The following is a 24429-nucleotide window of genomic DNA, read 5'->3' as shown; positions in this document are numbered from 1 at the left end:
CACGGGTTATTTCTTCCCACAAAGGCTCAAAACGTACGTGCTATTAGGCCGCCGGCTGTAATCTTTGCCGTTTGTTCAAGTGCATTTTTTTTTTTTGGGCCAAGACGTGAGACGACACAACAGTCGCAGGTCAAAGCTGCTGGTTCTTTGGTGTCTGTTTGGCATCTCTTGGGAGTTAAAAGGAGCAGCAGAGTGGTATCGCCATGACATCAAACCTAAATTTGACACAGACATCCTCGGACATTGATTCGTCCCACATCAGTGCCATCACTATAAATCAAGAGGGTGATCTCAATAAATTTCCCCTCAGAGTAAAAAGCTGCTGCAGTAGTTGTTGCTCTTGCTGCAGAGTGCTACGACTGTTGCTATGGTTTACTGCCGCTTTTCCCCGATTAACACTGAGCTGAGCGCATGATTAGCTTTGACGCTCTCACTAAACGCTGAAACGACTCAGCCGAGCTGCCGCGAACTGGAAAACTGCCATTTACCTTTGACATTAGAGCTTCTCGCCTCTTAATCCTGTAACCCCCGTGACCCCCCCCTCCCTCGCAGTCCGACTGAGAGGAGGGACACTGGCAGCTTGACAAATCACCACGGAGCTAAACACAAAGCCCCATTACTGCTCCAGTTAAACGAGGGAACGAGGGCAATGGGACTGTTCAGAGTGACTCATCTTGTTTAGAGTCACTTAAATGTTCAGATACCGTGTGTGAGGCAGGGTGTGTGTTTTGTGAGATACAGTAGACACCCGGAGACTGCACATACAAAACAAATCCTTTTTTTGAACACTATGGCAAATTCATCCAGCTGCGATAAAAACATGCATAAAACGCTCTCACTAACAGCAGGACCCTCCAAAAAATCTACACCAGTGATACTCAATTTAAAGCCTGTGGGCCAAATCTGGCCCCCGAAAGGGTGCCTGGTGGACCCCAAACCATTTTGTAATTCATAATAAAAGTAAATTGTTTCACAGTTGGAACTGTTTTTGTACTTTTAGTATACATTTGGTGCCAGAATGCATAAAACAGCATCGAAATAGAGCTTGTTTTTAAAAAAAGTGCCAGTGGAGGATCCCCAAACCCCCCGACAGAGGTCCTAGTCAAGCACCTAAAATCCTCAAAACATACAACAATTTGAGAAATGTCCTAAACTCCTAAAAACATACAAAAATCCAAGAAATGTCCTTAAATCCTAGAACTGTCCTAAAATCCCAGAAATCCAAGTAACATAGAAACATAATTGGGGCCCCTGGCCTCCTGTCATTTTGCAGAAGTGGCCCCTAAGCAGAGCACGTTGAGTATTCCTGTACTACACTGTTAAAAAGCTGAGCAATGCAATGCCCACAAGAAATATTTCTCAAAGACGCAAATACGTTTGAAATTGGTGCTACATGACCAGAAAAAAACAGCAAGAAAGTACACTTTTGCTAAAAAAAAAAAAAAAATCCTACAATTACCAGAATGCACTGCGCCTCACGGGACCAATAAACAGTCCCGCTGGTTGGTGACGTAATGGTGACTGGTCTGTGTGAAACAATGGCAGCTAGCCGATCTCTATTACAGTTAAATTATGAGCTAAAACATGTTTCTGGAAAAGTTGGAGGTGAGAAAAAAGCAACTCAGCGACAAAATCTTGGTCCGAGTTTTAGAGAGAGACAGTAACCAAAACTGGATAATAATAATTTTAACAATAATGTAACTTAATTTTGACAGTACTTCAGATAAGTGCACTACAACAGTACTTCAGTTACCTATATTACAACAGTACTTTATTTACCTTTATTATAACAGTTCTTTATTTACATTAACTATAACTGTACTTTATTTAACCTAATTATAAGAGCACTTAATTTACCTTTATTTTAATGGCACTTTATTTACATTAAATATAACTGTACTTTATTTAACCTTATTATAAGAGCACTTAATTTACCTTTATTATAACGGCACTTTATTTACATTTATTATAACTGTACTTTATTATGAGTTTTTTATAACTGTACTTTATTTACCTTTACTATAAAAGTACTTTATTTACTTTTATCATAAGAGTGCTTTATTCACCTTTACTATAACAGTATTTTCTTTACCTTCATTATTATGGTACTTTATTTACCTTAACTATAAAAGTATGACAACACTACTTTATGATAACCGTTCTTTATGTACATTTATTATAACATAGTTTATGTAACGTAATAAAAGCAGTGCTTTATTTACTGAACATTTGTTGTAACAGTAAAACGATGGTGCAAAATCACACTGACTGCAATAAAAAATGTTCTCTTCTATTTCTCTTCAAAGAGCTGAGCTCAAAAGCGAAAAGCTCTGATTTGACTTGACGTGTTGCTTCGTATTAACGCCGAGCTTTATGCAGATCAACAGGTTACAGCAGTGACTCAGAGGGTTGAACTGTGTTCAACGCATGACCGGCCATTCATGGCGGCATAGCATGAAAGTGATTTCTGAACGTGACTTTGTCATATGACTGGAGGAGGTCATTCAGGTCTCTCTTAAGTGCACTAATCCAAAGACATATCTCACATACAGGTCTGAATGCCTGAGGAGATCACAGCAGCGGTGTGTTTTTGTTAAGAGCAGGGCAAATCTCCAAGAGAGTCTTAATTAATCCACATTAATCGCTTTATTTACTCCCTTGGTCTTGGCACTCAGGGAGAGTCCACGTAAGAGTCTATACCAACAAAGCCGAGTAAAAAAAGGGGGAGAGGGCGAACTTAAGTGGCATATGACCCGACTAATGACTGCAGCGGTGCAATCTGGGACCAGGCGCACACTGTGTGCATGCAACAAACGTTTTGAAGATGTTCAAAAGGATCGGACAAAGTTTTGTGAATAATAGATAGTGATCTTTGGAGGAAGCGGCGACTGTCACGCTCTGTTGCTTCATGGATGGCCTTAATAGATCACTTCTGAGAAGCCAGCAGAGCTGAGCAACTAAAAGCAGAAAAAAATCCCCAGCATGGGTCTCTGACGGTTTCCAGTGAAGCACCAGTTTGTGTGAACGCATGTGCACGCTTGTTCCTGTGTGTGCATGTAAGAAACAGGCAGGGCGAGGCAGCATCAGATAATCAAGAGGAGGAAAAGACAGGAGGAGGGGGAGGAGGAGGAGGAGGGAGCAAACAAGGGAAGATCATAAAAAAGAGGAGCAGCAGCGCAGAGAGATAAAGCCAGAGAAACACTACCTTTTTTGGCGACTTCCATCTCCTCCTCGGTCCAGCGAGAAGTTTCTCCAGTTTCACCAGCGCCGGCTAAATCACAGAGAAAGAAAGACACATCCCCGTCAGCACTGAAAGAAAGAGATGGAGGGAGGGAGACAGACAGAGAGAGAGTGACAGTCCTCCCTTCAGCCGTCTCCTTCTCATGGCCACTAATCTAATAATCTGTTTACATTCAGGGGCTGCCGAGACCTGCTCCCTCACTTACTCTCTCTCCTCCCTATCTCTCCCCTTCCCCACAGCCCAAAGCAAGCCCTCCTCCTCTCTAATCCACGAGGGGAGGGCCTCGGTCAGCTGATGTAGCGCCAGACAGCGGCGGAGTTGAGAGCCCTGCCTCCCTCTCTGGGAAATGGCCTTGGATGGAGACAAATAGACAGATAGAACAGTCAGCCCTGAAAAACCCTCCCACCCCGTCTACTGTGACACTGCGCATCACACACACACACACACACACACACACATATCCTTGTACAATATCTTTGTGAGGACCTTTATTGCAATAATGCATTCCCTAGCCTCTTACCGTAACCGTTACAACTACAAGATTAACCCCTGCATAATTAACCCTAATTAACACCTGAACCCTAAAACCAAGTGTTGACCCTTAAACAGTCCTTTGAAGAAGTGAGGACCGGTCTAAATGTCCTCACTTTCTGAAGTTGTCCTCAATCTGCTGCAAAAATACTTTTTTATTGGTCCTCACTATGTAGCATGTACAAGCCTAAACACACACACAAATCCTTGTACTTATATGTTTGTGAGGACCCTCACTGACATAATGCATTCCCTTGCCCCCTACTCTAACTTTAACCGTCACAACTAAATGCCTGAGCCCAAATCCTACCCTTACCCCAACCTAATTGACACCTGAACCCTAAAACCAAATGTTAACTCTAAAACAGTCATTAAAAAAGTGAGGATAAGTGAAAATTAATCAAATTAATTTATCTTATCTTTTAATTTATTCTTTTATTCTGCCGCTGATCATGTTTATTTCTTTTATTAGTACTATAATGTCTGTGTTTACGCTAATATTCTTCAAAGTGCATTTTTTCTTGGTACTTTTTGTTTTGTAACTGTTTCTCTCTTTATTTGCTTCAGCACTGCCTTGTTTGTCAAATCACTCTGTGAAGGTGCTATTTATAGTTACTATAAAAATATTCTCACTTTCCAAAAAAGTCCTCATTCTGCTGCAAAAATATATATGTTTTTATGGTCCTCGCTATGTAGCATGTACAAGAACACACACAAAAACACATGCCTCCTTCTTGCTCCACAAACCCCCCCCCCACCCCCCTCACCCCCCCAAAATTCACAGAAGTGCACGGACGGTGTGGAGGGGGGGGGTGGTGAACTCTAGCCCACTCTCCTCCATGGCACCCACTGAGACTGTGTAAACATTTGGACTAATATAGCAGCAGATGTACCCTTGACATTAAGAGGAGGCCTGCCCCTCCCCCACCCAAATCCACCAACTTCAGAGATGAGATCAATTCTCACTGTTTAGACGGCGCTATCTAAAGGTCCGCCGGCCACACACTCTGTTACACTAAGTTAAACAAATGTCGACTGGATTGGACTTCCTTTTTCCCGTGGCAAAACTCACATGTTCTCCACGTGACCGTTAAGGCCTCCCAATGGTGATCGTTAATCTTGGTGGAGGGGGGGGGGTTACTGTAGCATCTTACCTAATGACACACACACATGCTTCAAACAAGATCAACCCACCACCCACTGAATCAGCAGCTTCCTGAACTCGCCTGGCAGCATTTCAACTGGGCAAGACTGACTGATAGCTAACCTTTAGCACCACTTACTTCTAAGAAGCGGCATAGCTGCGGGGGTTACGACAGTGCAAGCAAACAGATGCGACGGGTGTCAATCTCTAGGCACCTCACACGATTCGATTCACGGGGCATCGATGTAATTATTAAAAAAAATATTGATCATTAACAATTTTTGATTTCTAAACGTATTCTTCTCTCACTCTGTGACTGCTAGAGCCCAAACGATTTATCAGTCGACCGGTATTATCAGCCGATATGAGCCTTTCACAGACATATATTTTTTCAGATATTTTATGCACCAATAAGAAAACTTTTTTTTCCCAGATCATATAATGCAGAAAATGATTCTAGAAATGGTTAGCAATTGAGTGACACTAAACAGTACTGATGTTTATTCAGATATTTATTTTATAGTATTTCTTTATTTAAATAGTCAGCAAAGATCATACAGTACTGATGTGTATTTTATTTTTATATTCTTTATTTTAATGGTCAGTGAAGACTGATGTTGGACACATACAGTATTGATGTTTAACTTATTTTTATTTATTCTTTATTTTTTTAGTGTGTAATATTGGTAAGTAAATTGTTAAATAAAAGTTGTTTAAAAAAGCAGCCTTTTGAGTACTTTTGCATAGTCACATCAGTGCAAAATCTATCTATTTCTCTCTTTTTTTTAATTCCAGCTCACAAATTTACTATATCAGTCGCCATATCGGTAATCAGTGAATTTTTCCCCAAAAAAATTGATATCGGGATCATTCTCAAAAATCCCACATCAGTCGGGCTCTAGTGACTACTTGCAATTTTTAAAACAAAACGTGTGATGATCAGTATCAAAAATAAATTTATTTACTTCAGGGGTTGGCCATATATGGAGCACACAGTGTATTGCGGCTCTCCCTCACTGAATGTCTAAAATGACTATGTCATCAACGTTGAGCAAATTTATTATACCAGTATTTCATTTAACATTAATTGTCTGCCTTCGCTCTTGTCTGCCTTTTGTCGGCATTATTGACTAAATTGTTTTATTAACTCTGGGGTTTACAGCCTCAGCTTTGCCTAGTTTGCCAAGCACTTTGTAAACTGTGTTTTTAATGGTGCTATATAAATAAAGTTATTGTTATTATTATTATTAACATCGGTTATGTTTCACAAACCAGTTGGGTAAAACGTCTTACAAAATTACAAAACATCTCCAGCTACACTCACAAATAAAAGCACAAAAAAGACCCCAAAAATGATCTTCACATTTCCGGTTATTGATGTTTTTTGCATGAAGACGTCATCTTCCAAGAGAGAATCGCACCACACTCCTACGTAAACCGTGATACACCCAGAACAGGGCCAGAAAGGTCAGAGGGTTGAGAGGATAGAAGGACACGCTGCAGACGGTCAGTTAATCACATTATAGGGCAGACCTTGCATAACTCAGACTGCTGGGAGAGGTAGAGCTCAGCAGACAGCAGCAGAGGGAGGGAGCAGGTGGCAGAGAAGCAACTTACAAAACAGTGAATTAATGACACAGATTAACGTCACAACAAGCTTAACACTCAGGGACTTCCTGGATACCTGAAAATCTGAGCTGGCATTGTCGGAGAGACACATTTTAAAAGGGTGGAAGAGCACGAGTGTGTGACTGAGTCGCAGGAGCAGAGCAGCACATCACCATGGTGACGGACGTCTGCATACAGCCTCCTGAGTGAAGTGAAGTGCAGGACAGTCTGTCTCTGACACTTTGCAGTGAGCACCCAAAAACAACTGTCCACTTTGAGGCTATAAACTACAACAGAGGATTAGGGTCATGTAAAAAAAAAAAAAAAAAAGATTTCAAGGATAAAGTATAAAGTCAGAGTATTACGAGAATAAAGTCGTAATTTTGAGAATTAAGTTGTAATATTATGAGGAAAAAGTCATAACATTATGAGAATGAGGTTGTAGTTTTACGAGGAAAAAGTCATAATTTTATGAGAATAAATTTGTAATATTATGAGTGGTAAGTCAGAATTTTACGAGAATAATGTAATAATAAATAGTCATAAATATAATAATAAATATATCATAATATTATGAGGAATAAAATCGTAATTTGCGAGAATTAAGTCTGATTTTTACGAGAAGTAAGTAATAAATAATAATCAATATGATAATAAATAATAATATTAAGGTGTAATATTATGAGGAATAAGTCGTATTTTTATGAGAATAAATTTGTAATATTACAAGAATTAAGTGCAAATTTTATGAGCATTAAGTATTAACAAATAATCAATATAATAATTAAAAATAATAAAGTTGCAATATTATGAGGAAAAAGTCATAATATTACGAGAATTGTGTCTGATTTTAACAAGAATGAAGTAATAAATAATAATCAATATGATAATAAATAAAAATAAAGTCATAATATTATTGGGGAAAAGTTGTAATAAAGTCGTAATTTTATGAGAATAAATTTGTAGAGAATTGATTGGTGTGGTTTTCCAACACGAGAGACAGCTTTTAAAAAGAGTAAAAAGATGCTGTTTGATGCTGAACACACAACGTTGCTTTTAGACTGGCAAGTAACATCTAACGTTGGCTTTTTTATCAAAACAAATCTTTAGTGTAACTAATGACAACAAACTGTGGGCTTACGGTTCGAGATTAACTTTTCAGATGTCGTGATGTGACTATTTTTTTGTTACTGTGGCGTTGCTAAAACTGAGCTAAGTGAGCTACAGAGTGAACTACACACAAACGCCACAAGTGAAGAAAATGCGTTCAATTACGTTCAAAATATAACAACAGCATAAGTGCTACAATGAAGGACTAATCTGATGCAAAACATTCTCATCTTCAAATATATTTTGAGATGATATACTGTATTTTTTGTGAACTTCCTTTCATTCGATAATGTGTCAGTAAGTGTTTGGCATTTTTCAACAATTTTAAGAGAGCATCTCCAAGAGGATTCACCTTTATTAGCATCCATAGAAGTTACTGGAGTCTGGGGTTTTGCAGGCTCCTTCATGGACTTCTGCATGGGATCAGGCTTAGGGAGCTGTGGAGGATCTGGCAGGGCAGGCTCGGGGGCAGAGGGAGGCGCCTCCTCGGCCGCCACAGATGCAGCCTCATTGGCCATGGAGCGTGTGGTGATCCTTCCCTTACGGCGGCCCTGGCTGTTGGCAGTCTTCCTGCCACGCGGCGTGTTTTGCTCCTTTCCGTCCTCGTCCTCCCCACCGTCACACTTGTCTTTGTCCTTGCCAATGTCCCTGTGGTTTTTGGAAGAGGGGGAGGGGGAACACCGCTTTAGAGACTGTTGGTACAGCAAATATCTATTCCCTTTTGACTCAGCAATAACAGGCCCCTTTTTGTGATCTGGTCTTTTCCTCAATGACTGAACAGACAAGAAAGACATTTCAATTTGTTCACACTGCCTCAGGGTAAACATTTTTACTTACTTTTTACTTTTTTTTATCTTTGGAAAAAGAATTGTATTGTTTATTTTCTTTTATTTCCTTTCTTATCGTTTATTGTTGTTTTTTTGCTGAAAATTATATTTTTATTTTATTTGATTTTTTATATTTGATTTTTAATTAATTAATTTATGCTTGAGCACTATTACCATCTCTATATGATTTCATTTTAAATTCTTACCAATTAATTTATTATTTAGATGTTTTTTTTAATGTATGTTTCTTAATAATTATTTAACTCTTTAAACATTTTACTCCAATAACAATTAATGAACAACTATTTTGCTTTCTTTGTGGTTTGGTTTTTGCCCTCATAGTTCACTGATAGTTTCATGTGACCATGGTGTGTTGGAGTGAAATAAACATGTGATTTATTATTATTTATTTAACTTTCCAGCATTATATAAAAATTAAAAGCTGAATCTTAAACAAACTTCAGGTAAATTTAAGCACATTGTGCTGGTAATAGGCCAACCCTTCCTGACTTCAGGACTCTGACTTCAACTTCTGTCAAACTTCTGTGTTTCCACCTGCTTTGAGGAGAAGCTGCGCTCTGTTTGTCTCACTGCGCTGCTGTTGGACCATCAGCTGTTTGATCCGTGATGATGAAATGCTGTGGCTGTCAAACACTCAGCTGTTTTAGAGTCGTTCACTTTTTTACATGATTGTTCAACACTTCAACCCTCGCTCTGTTTTGGCGTGAGATTTTCCTCTGTGTCATGAGAGTGTGAGACAGAGCCTAAAAATGTGAGACGCACGGCATTTGTGTGGGGGTTGGCAGTCCCGTTGGGGAAAGAGTTAACAGAATTTCTAAATAACCGAAATTCCCAACATGGGAAAGATTATGTGGGTTAGAGGTTCTGAATGTCAGTTTCGATTATATTTCAATTATTTGCCCAGCGCTACTCCTTAAAACACATTGTTCTCACATTTTACATTGCTGCGCTGGGGACTGTGGGACACGTCTGCACTGGGGACTATCAAAAATATCCGCGTGCTGGTGCGGGTTGTCAGACATGTCCGCACTGGAGCGGGATGTCGGAAATGTCCTCGCTGAGGATTGTCTGAGATGTCCGCACGCTAGAGCAGGATGTAGGATATGTCCGTGCCGGAGCGGACTGTCTGACATTTCCGTGCTTGCATGGGGACTATCGATCATGTCTGCGCTGGGGACTATTGGACATGTCCGCGTGCTGGAACGGACTGTCGGACATGTCCACGTGCTGGATGTCGGACATGTCCGCACTGGGGACTATCGGACATATCCACGGCCTGGAGCGGTTTGTCTGACTTGTTCGCACTGGAGCGGACTATCGGACATGTCCATGTGCTGGAGCGGGATGTCGGACATGTCCGCGTTGGAGCGCACTTTCAGACATGTCCACGCAGGATGTCGGACATGTTTGCGCTGGGGACTATCGGAATAATTATAATAATAATATGTTGTTGTTGCGTCTTTTGACTTAAATTTTATGGCCACTACTACTATCGCTACTATCTCTCTATTCATTTATACTGGCATTTACCTTTGTATATTTACTTTTCCGGAAATGTGCATTGACACTAAAACACTGAACTACAGATTCATGTATGTCCTGAAAATCCCAATAAGGAAAACTGTGAAAAAAATAATTATGAGCCCATAAGACTTTTTTAAGAGTTGTTTTGTCTGTTAGCAACACACCAAAAAAAGACACGCTATCTCCTTCCAAGTCTCCTTTAGGCCCTGAACATGCATCGCTGCACCAAGGGCCTGGGGATGTGAAATCTTTCCATCTCTGCACTGTTTCAGATCTCAATGAATTATTTTATGAGACACGAACAGAATCTGCGTTGTGTTTATCACATGATTGTAAGGAGCAGCTCAATAATTAAATCTTATAATATGATAAAAGTCATCCTCTGCATCACTGAAGCTGAATGTGAAGCCAGCTTTGTGATTTCTTCTTTATTGTTTCATGGCTTCTTAAAAACCACAAGTGACAGCCACTTCTCTCATTAATAGGCTTGAAAATATATTGTTGACATACACAGCTGTAACTGTGCAGGGTCATCGAATTAAAATACACATTTAAACATAACGAAGACTCTAATGAATATTGCGACTATCAACGCAAATCCATCCCTGGATCCCTGTGAATTTTTATCGTGACCTCGTAATATTATCCAATCGTGGCAACTTTTCTGCAAATTGGACCAATCAATGTAGTTTTTGGTGCAGTTGAGATGCAGCAGTTTTAAGGTATAGCATGATGTGAACTCATATCGTATACATTAATGTACCTACGATATTGTAAAAACCACAGCAGGAAAATACAATAAGAAAATAAATGTTTGGCTTCTCTGTTAGCAAAAACCCACTGTGTTTACTTCAAGGAAAAAATAAAAGGAAGACCCTATTTGTTTTTTATGATAAGGGCAGCAATAATTGCATAAATAACAAGAGATTGGTGAAAAAATGACAACTTAAATAATCATAAAAGACCTTGTGAATGAAATACATGAAATAGAGAATATTATTATGAGAATTAGAAACCAAATACATATTTGAAAAAAATGGGAGAAAATAAATTATTATATTCACTATTATATATCACTATATTGATCAACCTGTAAATCTATGAATGATTTGTGAACTTTCCTGAATAGTTTACTACTATGCATACTTATAATTTTGTTTTTCTTTTTTATATATTTATATGTAGACAAAACAAAATCACCATGACAAAGGCTGCTGCATCCAGATCTAATGTACGCGCTGAAGGAATCAAGCCAGTTTGATTAAAGCCAGTAAATAAATAAACAATTTTGAATAAATCATGTATATATATATATATATATATATATATATATATATATATATATATATATATATATATATTATATTTCCATCAGAAAAAGGGAAAAAAAGTTTAAAAACATTGCAACTTGCATTGCATTTTTTTTTAAGTTTCTCTTAATTCAACAATTTAGACCACAACAATACCAATACCAAAATACCAAAAATTACCCAACACATTTAATTATCAGACCCCAAACTGATGCTAATGGGAGATTTTACCTGCACACGACAAAAAATAATCACAACTCACCTGGAATCCTCCTTTTCATCTTTCTCTTCCTCGTCCTTCTTTTCCTCGTCCTCTTTTTTCTCGGTTTTCTCAGATTTGTCCTCTTCGTTTTTGTCGTCCGACTTGTCTTCTTGTGAGGGACGTGTTATTTGCTGGAGAAAAAAAAAACACGGGAAAAAAAGATTTAGCGTTTTCTCCTTAAAAACAAGAACAAAAAGGTCAACGTTTGGGTCAGTAAAAGTGATTTAAGTTTCATCTAAAATGAAACAAAGCAGAGAATAGTTTTCAGCTCTTAGTGACATCAATGCTTTATTTCGGATATACATAAAAAACGACCCTTTAGCACATTATAAAGCTCAGCAGATGTAGAATAAACCACACTTCATTTGCCTCATTTCTTTACTATATCTATTCTTAATCAAGTTTTCCTGCCTGCTATGAAGAAATAGATATCTTCTATCGGTACAGGAGTGCCTGCGGTGGCCCTGTGAGCCCAGAGGACCGTCGAAAATTATACTACAGAATATGGGCCTGAAAAGTCTCTTAAATATTCAACACTAAAGGTAAAACTAAAGAAATACAACAAAAAGCCCAGGGACCATTTAAACCCATGTTAAACTTTTGTTGCGGTTTGGCCTTTCGTTCACATAACAGCTGCGTTTTTGGGGTCTGAAAACACAAACTTTTGAAACCGTGTACCTGAGTGAATCGGTGAGAACGGTGACGTCACGAACGCGCATTAAATTTCAGATGAAACAGAAGACAACGACATTTGCCAAAGGCAATTCAGCACAGTTTTGTGTCAGAGTTTGTTATATTAAAAATCCATCCAAATATCTGTCTCATTATATACTAATAATTGGTATCAGTCCTGAAAAACCAATATCGGTCGACTTCTATTCTGTACCAATAATCTTTACTATTCAAATTGGGGTTATTAAATGCCAGGTTTATGCACAACGCTCCCATAACGCTGTCGACAAAAGTCGAGTGAAAGCACAGAATAGAATATCTTTACGTCATTGTGCATGTATAATGAAATTGGATGCAATCCCATCAAGTGCAAAACAGTAAAATGCAAGCATTAGAAAAACAAAAATAAATTATTAAATAAAAGACAGAAACGCCTCTTAAACTAACCATAAAAATATATTTCAAAAAGTATGTGGAAACATCCTCGCTGGAACGCACCGCATGATTTATGTCCTATAAATTGCACAGTTCCAAGTTTTGACGGTGTAAAGTGCAGTTTTATGGCACTGTAAAACTTTTTTTTATTACTATCTGTTTGCTCGTGCTTCATTGTCCATCATTCAGAAGTGCATTTTTAAAAACAGGTCGGACAGAGCGACTGAGGACAGAGCTGCATTCTTTATCGCCGCTGCTGGCGCGGTAACCACAGAAAGCTTCCTCCTGCCTGTTCCATGAGAGCGCTGTGCTGGAACAAGTCTGGCCGTGCCAAGCCAAACATCCCATGCTGGTACCAGATGGGGCCAAGGAATGTGCTTCACGCGATGGCGAAGGCAAAAGATACGGATGGAGGCAAAGAGACAGCGGTACAACATCAACAACAGAAAGAAAAAAAAAAAAAAAACAGGGTTGTGGCCGTATTTCACAACGCTGTGGTTCTGCACACGAGCAGTCTGTCTGCCGAATCGTACAGCAGAGTCTGATGCCACAAAACAGCCATTCAGCAGCTGTCACAGCGGTCTGAATTAGCAGCGCTAATCGAGCTGCTCGAACCAAAGACAGCTAATAATCAGGAGGGATTTTGCCTTCTAAGAGTGAAACTACATGACCAGCACAATCAGATCTACAGCACTGGAAAAAAAAAAAACCCAAAAACTGCATGTGATGCTATCTGAGGTTTGGTCCAGTTCACAGCCGTCCCCTCAGGCCCTTTAAATCTACTGTAGAGAAAACTGGAAAATTTGATTCATGGTTGATGTCATCGCAGATAGCTCTTTATTCATCAAGACTGTTGCTTAGTATGGAGGCCAAAAAATGACACTGAAAGTGTCTACTAATGAATAAATAAATGTACAAATAAATGCAGGAATAACTAAATACATTTTAAAAATACAGAAAGTAATAAAAAAGTTAATAAATACAGAAATAATAAATAATGTAATAAATAATAATAATAACAATGAATTAAAAATTATTTTAAATAAATGTTTAAATAAATGCAGGAAAATAAAATCCTGAAATTAATTAATAAATAACAATAGCTGATTAATTCAGGTATTAAAAAAATAAAAAATAAAAAATGAATAAATAAATGTATAAGTAAATACAGAGATAAATAAATAAATTTTAAAAATACAGAAAGTAATAAAAAAGTTAATAAATACAAAAAATAAATGAATCAAAAATTATGTTAATAACTAAATAAATGTTTAAATAAATGCAGGAAAATAAAATCCTGAAATTAATTAATAAAAAACAATACCTGATTGATTCTGGTATTCAAAAAATAAAATAACAAATAAATAGAGTAATGGATAAATCCAGAAACAAATAATGAAATGGATAATTACAGTAACGACTAAATAATTAAATCAATAACTAACTAAATAAATGCATAAATGTACGAATAAAAGTTAATGATTAAACAGTCATAAATAAATGTCTTATATTTGTACATTTATTTTTTTCCACCATTTGTATTTCTGTAAGTTAATGAGGTCCTAACCTCTACATGAGTTTCTTTATGTGTTAATTTATTTGTTGAGCATTTATTTAATACTTTCTGTATTTATTACTTTCCCAATTTAGTTACTCTGGTATTTGTTTCTATATTTATTTATCGATGCTTACGTATTTTCTTGTCTTCCATAGCTAACAAGTTGCTTTTGCATTTATTTTTTGCTGCAGATCAGGTGTCTCGCCAGAATTTCTAAACATGTAGGTGCTATCTAAAGTATTTCAAAAGTGTGTTAACCCATATTTAGAGCGCTGCAGCTAAAGCAGCGTGGGAGTATTCGCAGTAGCACGTGGTGCGATGGCTTCAGTGCGATGACGCAGCTGCACTGTTGAATTGTTTAAGGAAAGCCCTGCAGATTCAGAGCTCAGATTACACGCTGATGTATGTGGAGAAAAAAACGTCAAACTTAAACTCTTGACTCATTTCCTGCCTGCAGAGCATGTTTTGGCACCGGACGCTCTCAGCTTTTTTGCAGAGCGGACCGGTCTGTTTTAGATCAGCTATCCTCCCCGTACATGTCCTTCAGTGAGCGCTGCTCTGGTTGGGTCAGGGAGCGCTCGTGTTTGCTTTGGAGGTGGCCGGAGCGCCGTGGCGTTCCTGCCTCTTCTCCCACACAGATGTTCTCCGGCAGTCAATGAGGCCCTGTGGTTCTGCGGTTCTTCAGTGTTTTTAAATGAAGCTCTTTTCCCTCGACCTGGCTTGAATATTTTGAGAGTTTTAATTTCTGCCCCTCTTTTGCTGATTCACAAGTGCTGTTTGATTTAGGAAATGACGGAGCCACAAGTCAATCTCCCCTTTCCTACCACAGAGCCGAGGCCACCGGAGGAATCTCTCGCTCTGTGCTCAGGCAATTTCACTGCAGGAAAAGGAAATGAAAAAGCTGCTCAATTATGACTATGTCTATCACTACAGACGCCACCATCATCTGATATAGTTAGAGCTCAGCCCAAACTAAAACTTGTTTCTCTTAATTCTTGTTTGTTTAGATCAAGGTGTGTGAGGTGAATATGGGGTAGATATTGGGAATATTCAAGTTCAAAATGTGTTTATTTTTATTGTTTTATCAAATTATTAAAAAAAAGGGGGGGTGAGAATTTGATGTGCATCGACTTTCTCCTGCTCCTTTTTGGATAAGAAAAATTTGTGTTTGCTTGCTGAAAGTGTTCGATGGGTATTCACGTGTTGTTTTTCTTGCCCATGCTTTATTTTGTTCTCCTTTTTTATGTAACATTCTCAAAAAAATAAATAAATAAAAGATCTAACTATGCCAATATGGGGGAAGAAAAAAAATCCCAATATTAGGCTCATATTTTATCCAACTATGTACGTAGATATTTACAGGGCGTTAACAGGATTTGACAAAGGGCTTAATGTATAATAATAATAATTATTATTATTATTATTACTAGATTTTTTAAAAGAAAATCGGAAAAAGAACAAGACAAGGACAAATAAAAAACAGATATTTACAGATAACAGGCGGGTTTCCATTAACACTCAAATTGCGCAAAATTTAAATACTACTATAAAATAAGCCTAATGGAAACGCTTTCTTTTTTTTAACTCCCATTTAATTGCAAAAAAGTTTTTACGCTTGCATGAGGTAATATTTCAGGTGATTTGAAAAAGTCGTATGTCGCAAAACTGCATTGGAAACTCTTTTTAGTCTTTTTTAGGTCACGTGATGCTGTGTCTATGTGCTCTTCAGGAGGAACTGGCTCCCTCATGATGCAGCAGGAGCTGCAAGAGCTGTTATTGCATCACATAACTCTGGATCATCTGTAAGTTTCGAATCCAAAATTCCTCTGTGAAATCGTGGACTATCAGCTCCCAGAAATCCCTCATACGTGGCCGCTCCCACGTATGAGGGGCTCGCCTTTCCATCATGGCTCCAAAACACGCCTACGTGTCCTTGGATTGGAAATATCGACCTTTAGTTTGGTGGCTGCAATAGAAATAAAGCTGCTGACATTTTGAACTTCCATCAGCACGCTTCTTGAAATGTTATTGACAACATTTCCTGATTGTTAACGGCAGAACAATGTGCTGCCAGAATGAAAGGTGGCGTCTCTCCAGGTGCTCCCCTCCCCCTCTTTGCTGAGGGCGGGTGACCGAGGACGCCGGTGCCCACTCACTCATCGGTGATGTGGTGATTTAGGGTCTGGAGAGTCGAGCAGACGGTGCCAGCGGGAGATCTGGCAGAGTTTCGGCTGCTTGTTGGTTGCAAACCTGTTGAAACTTGAGTCGTGGCGCTGAGGTCGGGTCTGATAAAGCTGTGATATCGTATTGGCTGACCTATATGTTGTACATTTTATTCTATTTTTTAAGAGAGCAGTTTGACAGAGGTGTAATGTAAGGAAGTAATAATATTTTGTTACAGTGCTTGAGTATTATTTGGGGAGTATTTGTGCTTTACTTAACTGTTTAATGCCTGAGCAAATTGGCTTGATTTTTTTTTTCAGAAGTATGGGAAGAAGTTGCAAGTTAGAAGAAAATTAACTGAAACTGAAAAAAAAAACGATTTTTTTAAAGTAATGTTTAAAAAGCAGTTAAAAATTCTCATAATTTTTATTATTATTATTGCTATTATTATTAGTAGTATTATAATTTTTTTTTAGATTTCTGGACATTTTTACATTTTTTTAAATGATTATCTTCTAGTAATTTTGCAATTTTGGGGCCATTTCTTGCCAAGTTGCTCAGTGCCTTATTCCCACAAGTTTTCAAAAGAAATCAAACCAATTTGCTCAAGTTTTAAAAGTTTAAATGCTTGTGAAAGGCGTCTGAACGCAGCACAAGAAAACTGATATCATCCAGGTGTGAAAGGGTTAACCCTTTCACACCTGGATCAACATCATTTTTTTGTTTGTTTTCTTTTAATAGTTTTATCCAACTGACAGACCAAAAATCCAGAGCTTTAATTTTACATCTGGCAAAGAAAGACATCACATTCTCATATTTATGAAGCAAATGTTTGGCTTTCTTTTTTTTACTTAAAAAATTGCTAAAATGTTTATTTAATAATCAATTTTCTGTTGATCGACCAATCGTCGCAGCTCGAAAGGTAACATTGCTGCAACTTTTTGTTGTGCAAACTGCCCAACAAACGTGGCGAAAGCTTTGGGAGGTCACTGAAATAAATGAAAGTTGCACAATAACAGAGCGACTTCACTTCCTGCAGTTGTCACGCAGATAAAAACTCTGCAATAATAAACAGCCGATATTAAATACAGATGATCATAAAACGCCACACTGAGCTGCAGCTTGTCCTACACTGACCCGCACATAAACAGGTCGACTCAAACACAAGAAAAGCTACATAAATTAAGAAAAAACTGCTAAAAAATGTTCTTTTACTATGGAAAAAACGTGTTTTACAGATGTGAAATATGAGCGAGAGACTTTTGGAAGTAAAGTGGTGGCAGACACAGCGGGGGGTGTAGCCTGTGCAGGCTTCCACAAGAGTGTGTGTTTACTGTTGTGGTTTTGTGCATGCCGAGCCAGAAAATTGATTTAGATTAGTTTTTTTAGGATTCATTGGGGGATGCAGGCGTCCACGTTTAAAGCACATTTGCACAAGGAATGTTACAAAGCCGCCAGTGTGTCTAAACGCCTGACACACTATAAAATATGACATTAAAAAACTAATTCCCAGAAACAGCAAAAACACACATGCACTCCTCATAGTCTCTGCTAAATTAGAAACCATGTCTGCACATGTCCTGGAAAAAAACTACCCTAAAATAGCTGACTGCCTACAAGCCTCAAGTAACAGCAGCCAGGCAACAGAGCAGAAGAAAACAGGCAAAAATGAGAAGATACCGAGAAAGCAAACTGTGCGGTTTTGAGGCCGGTGACATACCTGCACGCTCATTTGCTGGTCAAAAACCCCCCTCTGCTCTGCTGCGAGCTTACTGGTGTTGCAAATGTGAGTTTACCCTCCAGTGCTTCCATAGCGGTGGTAACGGTAGCAGTAGAGGGGCAGGACAGCACCATAGCAGAGCTCCTTAGAAGGGCTGCCGGGCCACGGCACCGCCGCACATATTCCGGGAAAGCGTGTCATCAGGCCGCTTAAGCCGCCCAAAGAATTGTCCATCTCACATGCACGCACTAATCTATGCAGGGTCACTCAAGGTAATCCCTGCCGAGCACTCCTCTTTGATTGGCACTCACAGCAGCACAGTGAGTTTTTGGGCCTGTCAGATGGCTGGGCTGTACCAACTCTGCTATTTCAGAGAGGGGGGGACTCTCTCTCGCTCACTCTCTTACTGTGAGGAACACAAGAAAGAGGAAATGGAAAAAAAAAACCCAACAGCACACACTCAGCGGATAAGCTGCCAGCGCTGACTCGGTCTCGCTCAGGGTTTTTTCACCCAGTTTCTCTCAGTCGGCCTACATTCCTCCGCTCTCGCTGTTGCTCGCTCCGTCCTCTTCCTTCCCTCTAATGACTCACTCCGGCTGCGTTTGTTAAGTCACACCAGCAGCCTGGAAAGCCACGACATCCTGATGTGCATTAAGGCGAAGATTTAAAAAAAAAACAGCCATCTCAACAACCACGAGATGGACTGAAGCTTTTTAACCCTTTGAAACCTGGAGCAATATCACTTTTCTTGTGCTGCTTTGAGCAAATTGTTTTGATTTCTTTCAAAAAACACGAGAAAAAAGGCAATTTGATGAGAAATGTTACACAAATTGAGAGATAACGACTACCGCCACACTGTATCGGTAGGGCTCGGCAATGTGGCTTTAAAATAACATCACGATATTTTAAGGCTATATTGCGATGCACAATATATATCTTGATATTTTTAAACGTCCCTTAAACTAGTTAAATGAAGTAGCCACTGTCATATAATTAAGTTGAATACACTACTTTTATAATAATATTGATAAAATACTGTTAAAACCAAGTTAAACAAAGTCATTTTATAATGACACTTTAAAAAGGATTGTTCTAATTAAATAATTCAAAGCGGGACTCATGGTGCTTTTATTATACTTCTGGTCAACAGTTGGATGTTAAAAATAACCCAACCATGAAGATTCATTCACTGTGAGCAGGCTACAAACAAACATTTCTCCAGTTCATATATTACTACTATTTGCAAGTTCGTGCTGGTGCTCCGTGGCCGCAAAATGTGACGATCGGAGCTCTTCAAATACAAACACGCTCATATTTCCACCACTACCACTTATTAACTTAGACTGGTACTGCAGCGCTGTTAAACATGTAAGCTGGAAACAAACTAAAAGCTCACCAGTTCATATTTTAATAGTATTTTTAGCGCTCCATGGGCACAAAATGTGACCAAATAATCACAGTCTGGAGCTCTGCAAAAGCCCTGCTTTGTGTGTGTGTCTGTGAGAGAGACAGAGCTGAGAGCGAGAGAACCAAAACACCGGTGGCTTTTAAAACTGATGTGACAATTTATACTCAATGTTTGCCATATAGTGATTTTATATATTGCAGATATAGAACAAGCTGCAACACATTGTGTATATTCTATATATCTCCCACCTCTATATATCAGTATAACTTTAAGAGTAATTTTATTTGTACTGCTACTTTTTAAACCATAATCTCAGCCCAGGTAACAGGGAAAAACAATGCAATTTTGACATTTTGGGCCAGCGTTCACATGGTGAAGCAGCGTTTTGTTATCATGCAGCACAAACCTGGAATAACCTCGCAGGTGATGTTAGAAAAGCCCGACTCTGACCACTTTCAAGTCAAAGCTAAAAACTTTTTTTTAATACACTGCTTACCAAATTATTTTAAACTTCATTTTAAATCAATTATATTTTTACTTTTGCACCTCTTGTCTGCACTTTTTTTAATGGTGATTTTTATTTTATAATTTTCTTAGTCATTTAGTAAACAATTCTACCTTTTATATATCATGTCTTAACTCCTTTATTGTAAATCTGTATCTTTTATTATATTTTTGTTTTTTAGTGCTCTGTAAAGCACTTCTATACGAATAAAGCTGCCTCGTCTTCAGCGTTCGTATTAGAGGTGCAAAAACAAACAGAAAAACAGCCCATGAAGTTATGTAGTTCTTCGGGACGCTCCCTAGAGGGCCGTTTGGTCTGAATACGCGTTACGAAACTGATATTATGACATCCAGCTCACTACAGATGCTGAGCCGGAGCTTGCATGAACAACAACCTCATATTTATCAGTGTTCTTGGACGACTTTTGGACCAGCGATCCTTTTTTTTCTGATTATCTCACTGAGATCGACTGTCTGATGCTACAATCCGTCACTCAAACAAAGCCTTCTTGTCAAACTGTGCAAAAACAAACACCGCAGTCATCTTGTTTAACACGTCTATTATGTTGTAACAATTAAAGCACAAAAAGAAAGAACCAACGTGTGAAGCGAGCAGCGTCCTCCGAAAACAGACAGCCTTCAGTCACAAGCTGTCAATACACAAAGACATTTTTTCCACACTTACTTACATCACAGAAAGACAAGTCCTCTCTCAGCTGCTGCCAGAGTCCTCAGACTATGAATGGAGCAAAAATGAAATATGGCTGACGCAAATCACCCGTGAAGAAACTGTACCAGTCACTTGGTAAAGTCACCATCTTTGTGTCCAGCATGTAAATCATGAACTCTCGCGCCCCCCTCCCATGTAAAGAAACTGTCCACAACCGGTCCACTGTGTCACAGCAGATGTACTCGACGCAGAGACAGAATGTCCTGTACGAGGACACATCTGTGAAGCAGGGAGAAGCCCGGCGAGGAGAAAACGGACATCAGAATGAGTGAAATCAATATTAAATGTCAGCCAACACAGCGCTGTGACACGGTGCATCTTTGTTATTGGATTCTGGTGCAACAATTGTATTTATAAACAGGGTTCATACACATTTTTAACAGTAATTTTCTGTGACTTTCCATGAGTTTGAGGCAAATTTTAAAACCCATACATTCTCTGAAATGACAAAACTCCTTGTTGGTTCTTTTTAATTAATATATGAACTTTTTTTAAATATATATCACATAAAAATATAATGAATTTAGAACAGGATAAGAACTGAGTATTTAAATATAACTAAGAGACTGTTTGCTCTTTATAACAGGAGAGAGGTGGTGCAAAAAGAGGGAAAGCATGTCAAATATTTTTTTTTAATCACTGAGGAGGAACTTCTGCTAATCTTGGGTTTAGTAGCTGTATTTTCTTTTTATTTAACTGCTGATTTTTAAAGGAAAACATGGGCCCACTGGTTGGAAAGGCATGTTTTCTTTATAAAATATTGGCTTTTTCACCCCCAGTTTTTCAAGAAACCTTTTTTTGGAAATTTTTGAAGAAAACATTTTGGCAATTTTAAAAAAAAAACTTTAAAAAAAAAACTAGGCTTTTCTTTAAAAGAAATGTTGGGGTTTTTGTGTTTGTATGTTTTTTAATTGTTGGTGATTTTTGAAGAAAATATTTTCACAGTTTTTCTTTAAAACATGCTTTCCAGACCAGCAGGCTCTTCAGTTTGGAAGGCATGCTTTTTTTTTATTTATTTTAATTAATTTTTAAAAAAATAAATTTAAATCTTTATCTTTATAAAATTGGCTGTTTAAAGAAATTCTTTTTTTTTCCTTTTGGCAGTTTCTGAAGAGAACATTTTGCCTTTTTTTAATTGTGATTTTTAAGAAAACATTTTGGCAATTATTTTTTATTTTTTTGGCGACGTTTTAAGAAAATATTTTTTTTCTTTAAAACATGCCATCGAAACGCTTGGCTTGTGGTATTAGAAAGCCTGTTTTCTTTTTTTCAAAAATTATAATAATTACACCTTAATCACAGCCAGAAAATGTTAAAACAGAAATTATCGTTGAATTTTCACATTTCCGACAGTGAAATGTTGAACACATCATGTGTAATTGCAGAGGTTTAAGTGACTTCCGTGATTTCCATGACTTTCACAAACTCTCAATGTATATTTAGTTTAAAAAAATGTGATTTACATATTCCCTAATTTTCCCCGTTTTTTCACGACTGTACAAACCCTGTGTAAAAACAAAGGCCTCAACAAGACACCAGTTTGTCTGTAAGTGCCATTTTGCAGCTGCAGCCATCGTTTTAATCATTGATTAATCTGCTAATCATTTTCTTCGTGGGAAAAATAAAGACACGACTCTCTGTTTGATTCTATTGTCATTTCTGCTTCATGTGGCTCCATAAAGAAAGATTGATTTGTCACAGTGTCAAGCACACAGACTAACTGGAGCCACCTCTTCCTCAGTGAGCAATCATTTTCCAGACGGAGAAAATAAAATCATCCTCTTAACACTGCGGCCACTTCCGCACATCTCGAAACCAAACTGCACTTCGGAGGACTCGGTTCAACTCTTATAATCAGACTCAAAACTTTGCCTAACTAGTTAACTGCGAGCGACAGAATCAGTTTCCTGAACACATTTTCCACAAATTCAAACTATTTATATAATTAAATGCCGTTATTAATCTGTATTTCAGTGTATTGTGTAAAGTGTATATACTGGATCTTTCATGCTCATGTATCTTTGGGAAAAATTACAAACAAGAAAGTCAAACTGGAGCTCAGACTGCACAATTAGCCCAGTGAAGCCCGGGCAAATAGGCTTAATTATTCATTTATCTAGAAGAAGGCAATGAGCAACTGAAGAAGGAAATTACAGGAAAATTACCCAAAAATTGGGGGGGGGGGACCAAAATAAACAGACAAAAAAAAAGGGAGAATATGACCTAGAAAAAAGTGCTTAAAAATTAAAATAATTCTGAAAATTACTTTTATATAGTTAAATATGATTATTAGAAATATAGTTTTCTGGACATTTTCCCCTATATATATATATTTTAAATAATTTCCTAAATCAACTTTTTTTCTCCAATCTACAGGAAATGTAGATACCATTTCCTAATAATTATTTCAATTATTTTTTTCTTTAATTTAGAAACTTTTCTGTTTTTCTTCCTTTTACTTTTCTTTTTTTTTAATACTAATTTCAGTTCATTTTCTTGCAACTTTTAATTAATTCTATGCAAATGTTTGGGTCATTTCTGTTTAAGTTGCTCATTTGCTCGGGTCTCCAAATCACACTCTGGAACCAGGTTTCAAAAGTTTGTATTTTCAGGCCCCGAAAACACCGTTGCCGTGTGAACGAAAGACCAAACTTCAACAAAAGTTTAATGTTTCATGCAAGAAGTGTTGCCGTGCACACAGCCTCTAAATGTGCCGTCAGTCTGAAGAGACATGAAACAGGTGCAGCAACAGTCACACAAACCCGATGCTGCAATTCAGCACGTGAAACGCCCAAACCACCTGACAGAGGCGTCACCATTACAAACTCCCCGAAAATACTCATGTTTCTCTGCAAAGTTTAACAAACTTTGCTCGTCTCCATTTAAATTTTTTTTACCGCTTCAAAGAGGAAACAGCGAGCATCTCGTCACGCACAGAGGGAACAAACTGTAAACACGTATGTAATAAAATCTCATGTTTACCTGGTTCCTTCCTCTCCGTCTGCCGTAGTTTCGCCTCACCAGCGTTTTGTAGTTGTGATTCTTCTTGGTCAAGTAGTAGTAAAGGACACAGTCGGCAACACACTGAAACGAGAGCCAGAATATGAAAGATAAGACGTGAGATAAAATAGAAATGTATTTGTCCCGAGGGAAACTGCTGCGCAGCACGTGCAATGCAAAGTTGGACGAGTGCAATACACAAAAAGACTAAAATAATACGCAGGAAGGTGCAGTTCAACACAAAATACATACAATACCAAAAACATAATAAAAAAAACATAATAAAAAAAAAACTAAAAAAAAATCCAAACATATAAAAACCCTGATATTAAAAGTTAAAATTCTGAAAATTAATGAATATTTGATATTTATGATTAGGATTGATGTTGGATAAAAATAACTTGATGAAAGTAGAAAATAATATTATGTGTAATATTTTTTAAAGCTTTTGAAAGATTTTGAAAAGCGCATTTTGTGCAATACAAGATTGTGTAATATTAAAGTGAGCCCGAAGGGTTAAATAAATAAATTACAAATTACAAAGTTACAGTGTTCTTGACCTTTGACCTTCGATCAGCAAATTCTAACCAGCTCATCCTCAAGTCCACTTAAATGTTTGTGCCAAATTTGAAAAAAAATCCCTGAAGGTGTTTCTGAGATA

The 24429-nt window shown here is 37.9% G+C and overlaps 1 protein-coding gene across 4 annotated transcripts in view; it reads right to left on the bottom strand.

Annotated features, from left to right (window-relative positions):
* The window catches only part of ncor1 (nuclear receptor corepressor 1), an 84797-nt gene that overhangs the window by 33399 nt on the left and 26969 nt on the right, over positions 1-24429 (bottom strand). For all 4 annotated transcript variants that reach the window (XM_088088221.1, XM_088088220.1, XM_088088222.1 and 1 more), the window contains exons 14-17: positions 23751-23852; positions 11579-11709; positions 7987-8282; positions 3206-3271 (exon numbers count right to left, since the gene is read on the bottom strand). In XM_088088221.1, coding sequence (XP_087944347.1) covers positions 3206-3271; positions 7987-8282; positions 11579-11709; positions 23751-23852 — 595 coding nt within the window. The remainder of the gene's footprint in view (positions 1-3205; positions 3272-7986; positions 8283-11578; positions 11710-23750; positions 23853-24429) is intronic.

This window comes from Plectropomus leopardus, chromosome 15 (assembly GCF_026936395.1).
Source record: "Plectropomus leopardus strain MGB_pleo_1.0 chromosome 15, ASM2693639v1, whole genome shotgun sequence".
In the NCBI taxonomy this organism is placed as follows: domain Eukaryota; kingdom Metazoa; phylum Chordata; class Actinopteri; order Perciformes; family Serranidae; genus Plectropomus; species Plectropomus leopardus.
Note: the sequence above shows the minus strand (reverse complement) of the source record. Positions and strands in the feature narration are given on the sequence as shown.